Genomic DNA, 16,082 nt, shown 5'->3' on the forward strand with positions numbered 1-16,082 from the left:
AGGAAACAAAGAAGAATTCTTGAAACAGTTAAAACTGACAGCTTTTAATTAGTGTGGTGCCAATTCCGTTATTGTTAATTATTATTATTATTATATATGGGGAATTAGGGAATGAATATATAATTACACTCATGATTAGGATGAATCTCATTGATAAATGATAATGTACTGTACTGTCAAATCTCCAATCTTGTTAAGAATTGCAAGGAGGATAAAGAAACAAAAATCCCACATCAATGAAAGAGAATGTGAATCCAAATCTCATTACATGCAGAAAAATAACAATCAGCAAAGTGGAGGCAATATCAGCAGATCAGCATGCAATATCAAACTTGAGAGCCTGCAATCTACTTTCCCAGCAAACGACGGCCACGCTGATTTGCACCTCTAACGCGGAAGTTTAGTTCATCCACATCATCCTGGAAATGATCCAGAGCTTTGGTTTGCCTGCAGTGGTAGCCATGGTCAAGAGGGGAAATATAAAATAACAGCAAATATCAGGAAGACAATAATAAATGATGTTGAGAATTAACACTAACCTATCAATTTCACTGCCCATGTCAACGGCCATACCCTTCAACTCGCCCAATAGATTACTCAAATCCGAGAGTGCATCATCTTGCTTTGCCTTTTCAATCTGTTTTAGCATAATCCCAAGTATTACAACAAGAAATTAATTCAATTTATCAGAGTCTTAAATTAATCTAAGAAACATATAATGTTTTCAATGTCATGCTTTGCAAAATACAAACAAAAGCCTAATATTAAATGGAAAAGGGATAGATGCATAACATGGTACATTTTCATTTATTCTTTATTCGTTTCTATTTTTCAAAAAATAAAAAAAAATAAAACAAACACAAACCTCAACTTTCTGAATTGCATCGGTAGGTTCAGGTGTGTTTGTTCGTGTATTTGACCGTCCCTTGGGTGCATTATTCAATCCCAATTTCTCCCTCTGCTCCAAGTGGCCACCTATCGATTTGGGTGCATCATCTGGCAAAACAAAACAAACAACGGATATATGCAATTAAAAGTGGAAATCACCTCTGTTTAATCAAGTTTATATTGTTCAAATTTAGCACCCCCATATTTCCTTTTAATGAATTGGAAATCAAAAAAGAAAGGGGAAAATAACAGAAAAGAAGAATAACCAGCATGGATGGGTCCATTTATCTCAACCTATTTTCCGCTCATTTTGTTCATAAAACTATATAATTAAAATTTTTGAAGTAAGGAGCTGGCAAATTCAAAAAGGAAAAACCACCTCTTGTGATGACAGGGCCAGTAATTGGACGAGTCTTCTTTGGCTTCCATGTTCTAGAAAAGATGCCCCCCAGACTTCCCAGAAGCTTCTCTCCCTGAAATCAAAATCAAAACAACCATGAAAATGATTTCTTTACTCCATAAAATCAACAGATTAAAAAAAACTGCAAACAACAACTACACATTCCTAGGCCAAAAGAAGAATGGTTTAATATTACACTAATAGGAACAGCAGGGTTTTACAGTTAACACTGATATCAATTCAAGTTTCATGCTGCAACACATTTAGTTCACAATACTTATAAAGAAGAATAAACTCCACAACAGAAAGGAAGATCAAGAAGTAAGGAAAGACATGGGATCAGCTCCAAACATGGAAGCATGATCAACAGAAAAGGACTGATGCTGACTAACATATCCATACATCCAGTTGATTAATACATGAAGATTTACAATATTCAAGACAATCATGTGATAGACTGCTGAAATAAACATAATAAAGCTTTATAGCTTAGATCCTCAAGACAGGTTTTGCAAAAAAAATACATACCCGACTGAGATCATGATCCATCTCAACAGCAACATTATGGGTCCTGGTAATTTGCTCCCCCTGATGATGCAAGGTGATCAAAGTTTTGTTAGCATCCTCTCTAATTTCCTCGGCAATCTTGAGGCAGCCATTGACTGCCTTCGTAGTCTCCTCTGCCTTGTATACAGCATAATTCTCCAATTCTTGAACAGATTGGCTCTCTATTCCTCCTGAGTCGCGGAAATCATTCTTGTACTGATTTCTTGCTCCTGAAGCATAGGAATATGAAGATGAAGATGATGTCCCAATTTCCTCCTTGTCATCAAAAGGATTGGTGCCAAAATTTGGCGTAGTCAGATTGGGTTCTGGGGAAGTTTTCCTTGAAGGTTTAATGGTTTTCTTATTGTCCAACTCATCATCAGAGTCAAAAGGGTTAGAACGAGGAAGATCAGGGTCAACCTTGTTATGCTTGGGAACCCTCAAGGGAGATTTTTTCAAGCCAAACATTCTTTCAGAATGTAAAATGCAGAGAATGATCAGGCAGGCTACTGGTGAATATCAATTAAGATTCCTGCAGAGATTAAGCAATAAACACGTGAGACTGTGTTAGCAGTGAATTTACCATGAATCAATACAGGATACAATAATTTATTGGATATTTAATTTGTGCATATGAAAGTTCCAGTGCAGGAGAGCAGCATCGGATAAAGATTACTTATAACACAACCACAAAATTAGATAACTCTATGAAGCAAGGGGCACAAATTGGGAAATTAATTTTACACAGAATAACAAAAGCCGATATTAGAGAACAAAAATCATTAACAGAAACAGTTGAAATTACTAGGTGAATTTCATAAAGAATATCAAAAATCAACCAAAGAAAGGATCATATACCAAATTAATAGTGCCAAGTTAATAAAAACAGGGAAATTTCTTTTTCCCCCCTTTCTTAGTTGGAAAAAGGATCAAAAGATACAATAAAACAAAAAAACACAATCAACAATCATACAAGCAAGAAACAACGACCAGTTAACAGTCATGTCAACCTAATGGATTGTCCGTGAAGGAAGGAGAGAGAGTATGTGATAAGTCTTCATCTTTATTAAATATAGTACAATTTCCATGATAAAAAAGTAGAAAATTGATGAAAAGTAAGAAACTCAAGTTTGAAAAATTTTCCCTCTTCAATTTTCTCACCAACCAAACAGAAATAACAAATACGAATCCAACAGTCAAGTCAAACTAATAGATTGGTGTGAAGGAAGGAGAGAGAGTATGTCATAATTCTTCATCTTTATTAAATCTAGTACAATTTCCATTTATCAAAAATCCAGAAAATCGATGAAAAGCAATAAACTCTAGTTCGAAAATTTTCCCCCTTCAATTTTCTCACCAACAGAACAGAAGTAATAGATAAGAATCCGCTAAGCATTAGAAAGGCAATCTAAAGAAAAACTTAAAAAGAAGGAGAGAATCAAAAAGGGAAAAAAAAACCATTAAAGTGTTAACAAAAGGTTATCTAAAAGTCAAACAAGACGCACAAATAAATCAAATGAACAAGCAAACAAGAAGATAAAATCCAAATTACTTCACGATAATAACAAGAGCAGCAACGAAATAAAAGTAGGAATTCAAAGAAACCCAGATTGATTTAAGTTATAACAAGCACCAAATTAAAGAAAGAACTTCAATAATAACAGAATTAACAGTAATCAACAAAGCGAAAGAGAAGAATCTGGGTGTACCTGATAATGTGGAGAAAAGACTAGCAAGGATTCAGGACTAAGAAAATCCAAAGAATCTGTTACAGGTTTTGAAGAGATCCTTTGAGAGAGAGATTTTATAGTTTTAGAGAGAGAAAGAGAAGCACAAGCAATCGAACGCGTCAAAGACTGAAACCAAGTCTTGACAGTGGAAACTGGTGAGAAAACGTCAATCGCCAAAGGCCATACCCAAAGGAAGAAACGTTCTGTACATGGAAAGGTATTTATTTTGACTAGTAATTCTTTTGTTTAAAATATTGCCGTCAGGAACATCAACTTGACATTACCGTTTAAAAATATATATTTATTTTGGAAAAAAAAAAAAAAAGAAAATTGTACTCCTATCTTATTAATTTGTTCATTTTCTTATAGGAAAATTACATAAACCACCCTAATGTTCTAAATAAATTATTAGTATAAAAAAACACTAAAGAATTTATTCATTTTAGTACAGTTTACTCTTATACTTTTTCACTAAAAACCTAGTAAATATCTTTTTGTTTTGATCCGTCGAATAGATCAACTTAATTATACATCTATTAAATACAATAATTTGATTTATTAAATATTTTAATTTATAAAATTAAATTAATTAAACACTTCTAAATATAATTGAAAAATATAAAAATTATTGTTCTAAAAATTGAATTAATCACATATCAAATCAGTATTTTATATATAAAGGCCAAAATCCTAAAAATTATTATTGTTAATATAGAGAAACACGTAATATTACTAAAATATTTAAATTTAGGGCGTTGATAACTCTCTCATAAAATTTAGACTGTCATAAGATTTTTCATGAAAATATAAAGATGATTTATATGTTTCGCCATTTATTTTTCAATATATAATGTTTTTTTTTTATAAACAAAGATTTTTTTTTTTGTTGCTTTTCTATCTCATATAATTTTCTATTTCATCTCAATAAAATTCGCAAGGTGCAAATTTTTATTATTGGGATGTTTTTTACTATAAATTTTGCTTATAAACTAGGGCATATGTATTAATAAAAGGTTATATAATAAAAATTGAATAATTTATTACTTCTTGTGATAGTTGAAATATTTCATTTTTCTATTTTTTTTTTTCATTTTATCTTATATATTTTTAATAATAAAAAGAATTATTTTTTAGAGGAGCCAAATTTCAGTTTTGCTCAAAAATACATTTTTTTTCTCCTTTTCATTCGAGTTATAGATTTCCAGGGGAGATGAGGAAAAATTGCTGTCTCTTGCATCAATAAGCTAGCTGAAGATGACAAGTCATTAACGTGAACTCCATCATTCTTAGCCTGAACAAACACCAAACTTTTTTCCTTAAAGAGAAAGAAATGGCCTTAGCCTCAATACAAAACAGACAAGAAATTTGGAAATTTCTTAGTTGACAATAGAAATGGTGGATGGGAAAAAAGCATATATAGCTTTTCTTATATTTAGGTATGACTCATATTATAATATAATATATATTTAATAGTTTAAAAATCTATTTAGAAAATATTTCAAAAAAGAGTTGTGGATCGATTTTCAAAAAACATGCAAAGAAACTTCGAGGAAAGAACAAGGAGAAAAGTCCTAATCCCTAAGATTAATTATTATTACAAAAGACAAATGACAAATGAATTCCAACACGTTGATAGGATATTAAAATTTATTTCACTATATATTAAGTTGATAGAATTTCATCCTACAGTTCTTTGCATGGCAGTTAAGTAATATTTTTATACCATAATTTTATGTCCGAATATATGAATTAACCCCTCAAATTTAATTAAAAAAAAAAATCTTACAATCGATCTGGTGAAACTTTAAATTTCATTTTTATAATAATTTCGCATCTCAGGCTATACAATTTTATATTATCAATTGATATATGATTATTAAAATTTCTGAAATAATAATTTTCATATTTTTTAACGATTCAATAAATATTTAATTAATTAATTTTGAAAGTTCAAGCGTTTAAGGTGAAAATTAAAAATACTATAAAATTTTTTATGAGATAAATTCACGTACTGCATCATAATTTTACTGTTAAGTGTATAGACACAACAAAATCCACAATTATTTTACTATAGGAATAATAATTCACAGGTTTGATTTTCATGAAGTCCACCTTGCTAGGAAGCCCACCTTCCTTAGGACAACAAAAAAACCTATCTCAAAAAGCTAACGTTACAGTCATCGGTCCACGTAATCAAATACAAAGAAGCAAGGCAAGAATTCCAAATAAATATAGAGCAAGAAATAGAATGACCCGATCTAATCAAATGATCAGTTATAAAATTTGCTTCGCTTCACGAAATACACGACGAAAGAGTGCACTCTCGATCCCGTTCCAAAAAACTTTGAATATTCAAAATAAGAACAACTAACGGATCAGAAGGAATCAATTCCAAATGAACTAACTGTACCACCTCTAAACCATCAGATTCTGCAACAACTCTACAAAAACCATGATCCCAAGCAAGAACAAGACCAGCTTGAATAGCAGACAACTCGCCAACCAGAATCGAAGAAAGACCAATATTCAGACAAGCCACCTTCCCATACAATCTCGAAATAAACCACGACTTCACCCAACCCTCCTGTTTATATATATATATATATATATATATATATATCATTGGAAACAAACATATGACTAATAATAATGCCGCATGTTTCCCGGTCTAATTTTTTTTTTTTTTTTTGGTTGAAATTTCTCTCTAATTATTTTAGTCTTGACTCAGACGTTGACTTCACATATGACATGTGAGTTCTGCATTGTTAATGTGTATTGCCTGCCAAATAGAAGAAAAATTATTTTGCAGCCATGGATGTTAGTATCACTTTTATTAACAAGAATCTACGGTTCGTGCTTTACGTTGCCTTCTTCACATGGCTGTTTTTAAGTTCCAATATCTCTATGGCTGCTGATAAAATCTCTATGGACCAATCTCTCTCAGGTGACCAAACCATTTCCTCTGAAGGAGGGACATTCATTCTGGGATTCTTTAAGCCAGGTAACTCCTCAAACAACTACATCGGCATTTGGTATAATAGAATCTCTGTAAAGACCATAGTTTGGGTTGCAAATCGGGAAAAACCAGTTGTTGATAGATCCTCAGCTGAATTAAGAATATCAAATGGTAATCTGGTTCTGTTTGATGAATCAAATATCATGCTTTGGTCAACAAATTTGCTTCCTAGAAATTCGAGTTCTGTAGAGGCAGTACTTCTTGATGAAGGAAACCTTGTGTTGAGAGATGGATCTAATTCAGATCCATTATGGCAGAGTTTTGATAATCCAACTGATACATTTTTGCCGGGTGCTAGGATTGGAATAAACAAAATCACTGGAACTAGTGCACGCCTTACTTCATGGAAAAACAAAAATGATCCTGCACCTGGTTTATTCTCTGTTGAGCTAGATCCAAATGGAACTAGTCAATTTTATATCTTGTGGAATAGGAATGTAATGTGGTCTAGTGGTAATTGGAATGGAAAAATTTTCAGTTTAATTCCTGAAATGAGGTTGAACTATATCTATAATTTTAGTTATTATAGCAATGAAAACGAAAGCTATTTCACCTATTCTTTGTATAATACTTCCATCGTATCTCGATGTGTGATCGATGTTGGAGGGCAGATTCAGCAAATGTCATGGTTAGCTGCTGCCAAGCAATGGAACTTGTTTTGGGCTCAACCAAGGAGGCAATCTGACATTTATGGATACTGTGGTGCATATGCAAGCTACACTGAAACATCCCCGCCTTTATTATGTCATTGTTTGGCAGGTTTTCGTCCAAAATCATTAGATGAGTGGAATTCAGGGGTTTATAATGCAGGTTGTGAAAGGAAAGCAAGTTTGCAATGTGAGAATTCTAATGGGAAGAATGACAGGTTTTTGCCAAGTCAAAGCATGCAATTGCCAGGAAAAACAACAGTAATACAAGTGGGAAATGCACAAGAATGTGAATCTACTTGCTTGAATAACTGTGCTTGCACTGCTTATGCTTATTATAATAGTACCTGTTCTATTTGGTTTGGAGATCTCTTGAATGTACAACAAATTGCTGATTATATCCCCCATGGAGAAACTCTCTATATTAAGCTTGCTGCTTCTGAGTTCTCAAGTTCTAACAATATTAAAAAAATAGTTATTGGTGTAGTTGTGGGTTCAATAATTATATTTATTGTTCTTGGCTTGGTTCTCTCGATAATCTTGAGAAGGAAAAGGGCAACAAAAATGGGTACTCTCTAAATGCAAACTAATAATCCATGCTTTTTTATTTTTTCATCAGTTTTGGTCTAATAGTTGCTTTGAACAACAGAGAAGGTATCAGGAACTATATATGAGATCAACAAAAGTATTGCAGCTGAAGGAAAAAGCAATCCGCATCTGGTTTTATTCAGCTTTAGAAGTATATTAACAGCTACAAATAACTTTTCTGAAGCAAATAAACTGGGAGAGGGTGGATTTGGACCTGTCTATAAGGTACACATTCTAAATGAGAATACACTCTGGACCTGTTTTTTTATCTTATATTTTTCTTTGTTCAAATTATTGATTTGCGCATTTGGAGATGCTTGTTTAGGGAAATGAACCCGGTGATAAAGAAATAGCCATAAAAAGGCTTTCAAGAAAATCTGGACAAGGACTCGAGGAATTCATGAATGAGTTGAAGCTGATAGCCAATCTCCAACATAAATATCTTATTAGGCTTTTGGGTTACTGTGTTGAAAAGGAGGAAAAGATACTGATATACGAGTACATGCCCAATCGAAGTTTGGACAAATTTCTTTTTGGTAAAATTTTATTTCTTTTTTCCTTCTAAACATCATCTTTAAGTTGCTTTCAGGAGAGGGATATGAAATGTAAATCTTGCAAAGAAATTCCTTTTATTTAGTTCTTCTTTACTTGTTTAAAAACTGAAAATTGGAATGGAGATTTCAACAGACCAATTTGGAGTAAATGAAACATTTTGCACTGAATTTTGTTAATGTTTTGACAAACTTGCTAGAACCCATACTGAATGTTGCTGATGGATTTGTTGGTTATAATAGATCCATCTGAAAAAGGACAACTGCTCTGGGATAAACGCTTCAAGATTGCAGAAGGTGTAGCTCAAGGACTTCTTTATATCCACAAGTTTTCTAGATTGAAAGTCATTCACAGGGACCTAAAAGCAAGCAATATTTTGTTGGATGAAGCAATGAATCCCAAAATTTCAGACTTTGGAATGGCGAGGATTTTTGGCGGGAATCAAACAGAAGCAAATACCAACCGGGTCATGGGTACCTAGTATGTGTTTCTTTTCGTTCATAACCTTGTTACAATAACAACATACATTAATCATTTACTTGATATTTTTATTGTTGCAGTGGCTACATGTCTCCTGAATATGCATTTTCTGGGCAATTTTCAGAGAAATCAGATGTATTTAGCTTTGGTGTGCTCTTGTTGGAGATAGTTAGCGGAATGAGGAACACAAGCTTCCATCGCAGTGGACTCTCTTTAACCCTTCTCAGTTGGGTAAGTATAAGCTTAACCATATCTGAGCTTATTTGGCATTAAAGGTTGAAATTATTGTCAAATGTTAACACTAATTTCAATCTTTTACTTACCTTTCGTACTCCTGGAAAGTTATTATTTACTGATATAGTTAATTATTATGGAAATGAATTTAAGGCATGGGAACTGTGGAAGGAAGGTAAAGAGGCAGAGCTGATAGATTCATCAGTAAAAGAAACATGCTGCTCTAAAGAAGCTGTGAAGTGCATACATGTGGGGCTATTGTGTGTTCAAGAGGATCCGATTGATAGGCCAACAATGTCTTTGGTGGTGTTTATGTTGAGCAGTGATTCTCAAGTTCTTCCATCACCTAAAGAACCAGCTTTTCGCACTCGCAGAACTGATGATCGTTCTCCTCAAAGGCCTAAGGAATGTTCAAACAATGAACTGACTATTAGCTTCCCTAAAGGTCGATAAAAGTTGCTCAAATCTCAACTTGACAAACAACTTGTAGTCTTGTAGACTAAAAAAAAGCCCTTCACTGTTTACATTTGTTTAAGTACTTTTGCAACTGGAAAAGTGTATCTTTCAAAATGTTTTTACTTTTTGCTCCTAGAATAAGTATTTTAAATTGTTCATTAAAATGGAACTAAGAATAAGGATTAATGCGAGAGCAATTCTTGAAACCATAATTGATTATGATCATAAGACAAATATTTGCATTCCCCATTCTCAACCATCAACAATTAAAAGTCCAACCTCCAACCAGTGAGATGCATTGGAGATCTATTTCTTCTTACAGCTTGAAAATTACATAGAATACTGAATACAAATCCTCTGAATGATCAAATTCAAAACTGACCCCAGAAACCACCAAATATATGAATTAAATCCAAAATAAAAATGCATATATACATAACAGGGCAGCACTATACAGACTTTTCTTTATCAGGTTTTAGGTTCCCTCAGAATGTTTTGTGCCAGAATCATGGTAACCCAGCAGCATCAGACAAAATCTTTATTTAAATTTTTTTTTTTTAAATAAAAAGCAATGCGTTCCACTTGTAGCCCATAATTAGTAAGCACAATGCCGCTACAGCACGCATAGCTGCACTCTATAGTTGCCCCATAAAGTGCTGCACCATCTACCAGATACAAGTTGCAATTTTGGTTTGTAAAATATTCTATGTTAATGCAGTATATATAAGACATGTACAACCCACCTCCAGACACCGATGTCCTGCAGATCCATACATGTTGCCATCTCCTGGAATGTATCAAGTCTCCTGGACAAAAATAGGGGAGCCATTAATCTGTAATAGTCAATCTTACATGCAACTGAAAGACTCACAATAAGAGATTTAAAGCAAAAACAATTAGATTCCTAATAACAGAAAAATCCATTCTAGCTCAAATGAAATTTCTGTGAATGAAACAGCTTGTCATTTGATTTGTCAACCAGCATTCCCCAAAGAGACATGCATCAAAAAACTCAACAACTATAAGAATATACATTAATTTTTCACACTAATCGTATAAATAATGGGTAACACCTGAACAAGAATATATTTATGAGTTACGGTATTTGATGGACGAGCAAATAGATCCTGACTTGAAAATATGCCCAAACCTAACATTTTTTTTTTATATATTTCTTATGCAGTTTAACTAAACTAAGAAAGCCAAATGCAAAAATCCACCAAACGAAATGCTATATCTGACAGCCTCCGATGGGAGAAAAAGACATGCTAACAGGATGAACATTGTGTTAAGCAAAAAAGAGGCAAGGAAGAACTAGAGAGGTACAAACCTCAATCACAATTTCCAATTAATTGAAACCCATAGTTCTAGATAGAGCTGATTCCTATGCTTCATGGAGATGCCTGATTCCATGAAATGAGTTCTTCTGTTCTTTTTGAATCTTGATAACAGGAAAACCATTTCCAGAATGTAAGTCATTCTCCCGGGGCAACATTTGGACTACAAATCAAACCATAATTACCTGCGCCTCTAATTCTGCTATTCTCTGTAATGATACTTGTTCAATGGAAGCGCGGCGCTTGGACTCTTCTTGGAGCAAACATGTCATTTGGTACCTCAGCTCAGCCATTTCTTGTGCAAGATCCTCAGCTTCTTCCTTTGCCTTCAATTTTTCCACTCGCAAATCTTCCTAGTAACAATGGACATTCTAACATCAACGAGTTGTGTAAAGCTATGAAAACCAGGGGCAGAATCCATCTTGCCAAGATCAAACTTAAAAAATTCAGTATATGACCTCATAACAGTCCCAGGTATTTATGCATCTTCATCAGTCCTAATCCATACCTTAAGCTGCTTCAAAACAACTTCATATTCTCTTATCTGGTGTGACATTCTCTCTATCTGCTTTCTTGAATTTGAATCTGGTGCCAATAATATTTCCAGTGTTGAAAAAAGTAGAGCAAGGGCCTCTCCGCAAGTTCTGCAGAAATATTATGAAACTATTACAAGAAATTAAAGCGTATAATTCCCCAAAACAAGGACTACAGTATAAATTTAAAAACAAAGTTACAAACTTCTCAAAATTAAGGAAACTAATGCAAGTTATAAGGCACATTATCCTCTACAGAATGTTAAATGTCTCTGTGTGAATCTTAAGCCCAGAATTCCCAGGGTATAGAGATGAACACCTAGGGCTTGTAAATTAGTGAGGGAAGTAGCCAACAGATCAGATGGTATTAAACTCAACTACAAGCAAACCTTAATAAGTATGATTAAGTAGAGAACTTTTTCACTTGGAATTGGTATGCTTAGGGTAATTAGCAGCAACCTTCAAATACTATATTTATGGACTTTCAGAAATCCACCCTTATCATTTTGTCTTTTTCAGTTTATCTTTTCAATTTTATTTCCTATAGTTGTGTCAGTGCCAGTATAGATGCAGAAAAGCAAGAATCCAATTCGTTTTTCATAAAAGGGATCCCACAGATCAATCAGTGGAAAATGTAACAACATAATTAAGATGGGAAAAAAGTACGACCAAGATCACTTCTATGTTGCCAACAAGGAAATACACCTCTTTAGGGTGGTAATGGAGTTCATACCAAGCGATGACATTAAAGAAATAATACTATCAAGTCAATTCCAAGCATATATCTAAGTAATAATCACTTAATGTCATCACCAACGACCCACAGAATAAATTAGTTTGGATCAAAGGCTCAGTTGAGCTGAGCATCTGTGAATTAAAATACTCTCAACCATTAGCAGGATCAATTCCCCAAATGTTTAGCAAACAAATAATTCTTCCGTGTAATAGCACTTGGATTATGGCTATCTGCATACAAAGGAAACAATAGCTACTTTCTTTTTCTTATTATCATACAGGTAATGATATAATTTACTAATCATTATAAGCTTTTAATTGAATTTGATAGAATAGTAGGTATATCTTACCTGACTTCACTTGGCATTATTTCGCTCTCCAATTCACTGGAGCATGACTGAGAAATAAGCAGTGATTTTTCCTTATTTTCCAGCCATTCCTCTATCTTTGGAAGAAATAGTCTAGCATTTGCTTCAGATGTAACAAGCTTCTCCCTCAGTTCTTTATTCTCCTTTTCTAAGCATTGTATCATTTCCTCTGCATCATGAACCCGAATCCCCAGTTCTTTGATTAAACCATCCATTGCATCTTTTTCTATAGCTGTTTCTTCCTGGTACTTTTTGGCTTCACAACATTCTTGCTCCAAAGCCATTTTATCAAGCTTCACACTCTCTATTCCACATTGGGAATCTAGGGTTAAAAAAGAAATAGATTCCTCCATTTTCTCTATACATAGAACTGACTTTTGCAGCTCTAGGTCTTTTCTCTCCAATTCCTGTATCAATAAGAAGCACGCTGAATCAGACCTCTTCAGTTCCTCCTGTAACTCATCAACCTTCACCTGTAAATTACCCATGTCTGCTAATTTTAACTCAAGGTCATGCACATGCTCTCCCAAGCTGTAAACCTCTGAATTCCTTGCATTTAGTTGATCTTGCAGGTAATCTGTGAGAGAGATGAAATGGTCAATCCAGATTAAAGGAACACAATGCCAAAATCAGGATGGCAGGTTATTGTTGACAGTCATCACCGTGCATATAATTACAAAGTAAAAAATTTCAATTCAATCAGTGTATCAGCGCTAGTTTTGTATTTTCTATTACAGGATATAAAAATAATGAAAAAATTATTTTATAATGCCCTCGTATGAAGTCATAATAATGAATGTCATATGTGTGAAATTCAGATAATATCATCTCATCAATGAATTACACATCAGTTATCCATGCCATTAACGATTAAAGATCAGGTAATGTAAAAAATTGTCCTAAAAGTACTACACAAATGACATCTAAGACTAAATTGTAATTCATAGGGAACTGCTATAAGAATTAGTCCACCAGCTTGAAACCCTAATCCTATAAGTACGAAATTGAATTAGAACCTGACTGAATACGACAAAAGAAAGAATCACCACCTATCTCTTGAGAGCAGTTCAATAACTCTCTTTCCAACTTGTCAATTTGCTTTCTGTCTTCAGCACGAGCTTCTGATAATGATTTCACATGTCGTTCTAGCCTCTGCATCAAACAAAGTCTGACAATCAGAGTATTACATCTAAATTTCATTCTTTTTCAATGCCAAGTCTTTATTGCTCTCACAAAACAACTACAGTCTCCTTATACCAAGGAGCAATGTTACTCAGACTCAGGTACGGTTGTCAGAAATGGATACCTATCCATGTGTCAAACTTGTAAATTTCCTAAATAGAAACTAGAAAATATCAGATACCTCATGTAAATAAAATAAAATATAATAAAAGATTATTACCATGGAAAAAAGAAATATTTAAATTTATTACCTTATAAAATACCAGTACATTTATGACCATAGTCCATAGTAAATATCAACACTCAATGTGCAGATTAATATCCTGTTTATTATGGCAACAGCTAGATCTGGTTTTTCTTCTCTTTTAGTTGAGTATGAATGCTGAAAGATGTCTTCTCAAAACAAAAAAGTTGGGTTTCCAAAGATGGACTTAAGATTTGGCCAATAGGACAAGGGTTAATGAGTTATATGATTTACAGTCATGGAAATAAAGAAATGGAACACTGCCATTAATATAAGCAAGAAATGTACTTTAAGTTCTAACACCTAGAAGAAAGAAATTTACTGAACATTTCTTCATAAGGTTTCCTTGAGAGGAAAGGAGGAAACTTCCATAACACAAGAAATAAAGAAGTAAAAACATTGCAAACTTATTAGTCTCAATTACACTTTAGGATAATGGATAGAGACATGTAAAAGGCAACAAATGTTAGAACGTACATTGTTTACATGAAAGAAATACCAAGTCATATGAAAAGATTACCCTGATTAGTTCAAAGCTTTGGGATTGAGATTCCCTTAACATGTCCTTTTCTTTCCGTAGCTGCAGACAGAAAAAAAAAAAGACTAAGAAAATAGTTAATTCAAAAAGGACTTTAGAAAGAACCCCCTTTGATTCATGAAAAAAATAACAATCACACATAAAAAAAAAAAAAAAAAAAAAAAATTGTCTACTTAAGCATTCAAAAAAATTAAAAATAGCTGAAAATACTAATAAACTAACTAACAATACTTGAGTAGTACTTATCTAACTAGGTTTCATCATTAACCAAAAAAAAAAAAAAAAAAAATTTGCCATTCAAGAAGTACAAATAATGAAGTCAGGTTGTTCATATCCAAATGAATGAATACAATAGCTGCAAAATATACAAAATGCCAAACAATGTTAAAATTTTTAACAAAAACTTTGGTGTTTAAGGCCATAAGAGACTCATGTAACCTGGATGACATTTTGAATAAATACAGGACGATACTACTATTTTCCATAGCAGAAAGAAAAAGGATATGGAACATACCTCTCTGCATCTTGTGCCAATCTCCAAAAGATCCTCTATATTAAAGCTGCTGTCACTGGAGCTACTCGACATTTAAGAAAGAAAGGCTCACAGCAAAATGAAAAGATACCTGTATTGCTAAGTAAAATGGATTAACCTATGAGAGAAAATGAAGTTACTTTAGAATGCATTCGGTACCAATTTAACGAAAAGTTACAGTGATATTAATAGGACGAACAAAAAAACCAGAAAAATTGAACATTGAGGAAAGAAGATGAACTCATTCATATCTTTCATCTCCTCAAACATTAAAATATTTTTAACTTTTTTCAACATATGACCATAACATTGGAAAGCAACATGAGCTACAACTACATTTCTAATTGCACTGGAGGTTAATAAGGGGCAATTTTCTCTATCAAATTAAAGATGAAGGATCCCTGTTGCTAAATAGCTTCTAATATATGAAAACCAAACTTAACTTATCACATATAAGATTCAAATAACCTCATCCATCAGTACTACTACAACTACTACTGAATCAGAAACAATTAACAAAAGAAAGGAGGTTTTATACATTATATCACACAGAGTAAACCCAAAATAAAACAAATATAAGATTTTTGTACAAGACCGAAATAGTGCAAATTATTAATCAGACAAATTTGGTAAGTTATCAATAAAAAAACAATGAAATGAAAGGGCAAAAAACAGAAAGAAGACAACTTTATAGAACAATATGACCTTATCAAACTGAATTTATATGAAATAACAATCCTAAGCAACAATATCTACAGGAAATTCAATCAAAGAGCTTCAGTTGAAGCACAGTCTTCGATAAAGAGAGCAAAGAAAAAGTGCCCTTTAATACAAAAACTTGAGAGATTGTATGTGTACCTGGACAAGTTGACGATATAAAAGAAACTGATAGGTTCAAGTGCAGAGATTGGAGAATTGGTAAATAGAGCTTTCTGAGTTGTGATTAATCCAAAGATGTTAACATCAATTTCAAGCGAATAAATATTTGAATCGCCAGCTCAACTCGACTCTGGAATTTGAATGCAAGAAATAACAGTGAAGTTACCTGGAAACGGGTTCATTTTCGGGTCTGGATC

The 16,082-nt window shown here is 33.1% G+C and overlaps 3 protein-coding genes across 12 annotated transcripts; 1 reads left to right on the top strand and 2 right to left on the bottom strand.

Annotated features, from left to right (window-relative positions):
• Positions 1–123: 123 nt before the first annotated feature.
• Positions 124–3,802, bottom strand: SNAP33 (soluble N-ethylmaleimide-sensitive factor adaptor protein 33). Its single transcript, XM_012224954.4, has 6 exons — positions 3,544–3,802; positions 1,817–2,366; positions 1,268–1,361; positions 866–996; positions 540–637; positions 124–447 (listed from the first exon to the last, which is right to left on the bottom strand). Exons 2-6 carry the CDS (start codon positions 2,300–2,302, stop codon positions 348–350), a joined length of 909 nt encoding a protein of 302 aa, XP_012080344.1. The 5' UTR covers positions 2,303–2,366; positions 3,544–3,802; the 3' UTR covers positions 124–347.
• Positions 3,803–5,854: 2,052 nt separating this feature from the next.
• On the top strand, positions 5,855–9,749 carry LOC105640597 (G-type lectin S-receptor-like serine/threonine-protein kinase At4g27290). 2 transcript variants are annotated; one of them, XM_020681885.3, is made up of 7 exons: positions 5,855–6,413; positions 6,509–7,795; positions 7,877–8,040; positions 8,141–8,351; positions 8,610–8,847; positions 8,928–9,078; positions 9,235–9,749. In XM_020681885.3, the coding sequence occupies exons 1-7, from the start codon at positions 6,308–6,310 to the stop codon at positions 9,532–9,534; spliced, it is 2,457 nt and encodes an 818-aa protein (XP_020537544.1). In that variant the 5' UTR covers positions 5,855–6,307; the 3' UTR covers positions 9,535–9,749. The 2 variants fall into 2 exon arrangements, with proteins under 2 accessions (XP_020537544.1, XP_012080345.2); XM_012224955.4 differs by having other exon boundaries at positions 5,855–7,795.
• Positions 9,342–16,005, bottom strand: LOC105640598 (myosin heavy chain-like protein). Of its 9 annotated transcripts, none has more exons than XM_089726735.1 (10): positions 15,865–16,005; positions 14,989–15,124; positions 14,457–14,516; positions 13,527–13,662; positions 12,493–13,087; positions 11,383–11,518; positions 11,060–11,227; positions 10,868–10,978; positions 10,281–10,343; positions 9,342–9,481 (listed from the first exon to the last, which is right to left on the bottom strand). In XM_089726735.1, the coding sequence occupies exons 2-8, from the start codon at positions 15,058–15,060 to the stop codon at positions 10,922–10,924; spliced, it is 1,224 nt and encodes a 407-aa protein (XP_089582861.1). In that variant the 5' UTR covers positions 15,061–15,124; positions 15,865–16,005; the 3' UTR covers positions 9,342–9,481; positions 10,281–10,343; positions 10,868–10,921. The 9 variants fall into 9 exon arrangements, with proteins under 9 accessions (XP_089582861.1, XP_089582860.1, XP_089582858.1 ...); XM_089726734.1 differs by lacking the exon at positions 9,342–9,481 and adding an exon at positions 9,804–10,202; XM_089726732.1 differs by lacking the exon at positions 9,342–9,481 and having other exon boundaries at positions 9,804–10,343; positions 14,989–15,097.
• Positions 16,006–16,082: the final 77 nt, after the last annotated feature.

This window comes from Jatropha curcas, chromosome 10 (assembly GCF_041381405.1).
Source record: "Jatropha curcas cultivar XTBG-Jc1 chromosome 10, XTBG_Jcur_1.0, whole genome shotgun sequence".
In the NCBI taxonomy this organism is placed as follows: Eukaryota; Viridiplantae; Streptophyta; class Magnoliopsida; order Malpighiales; family Euphorbiaceae; genus Jatropha; species Jatropha curcas.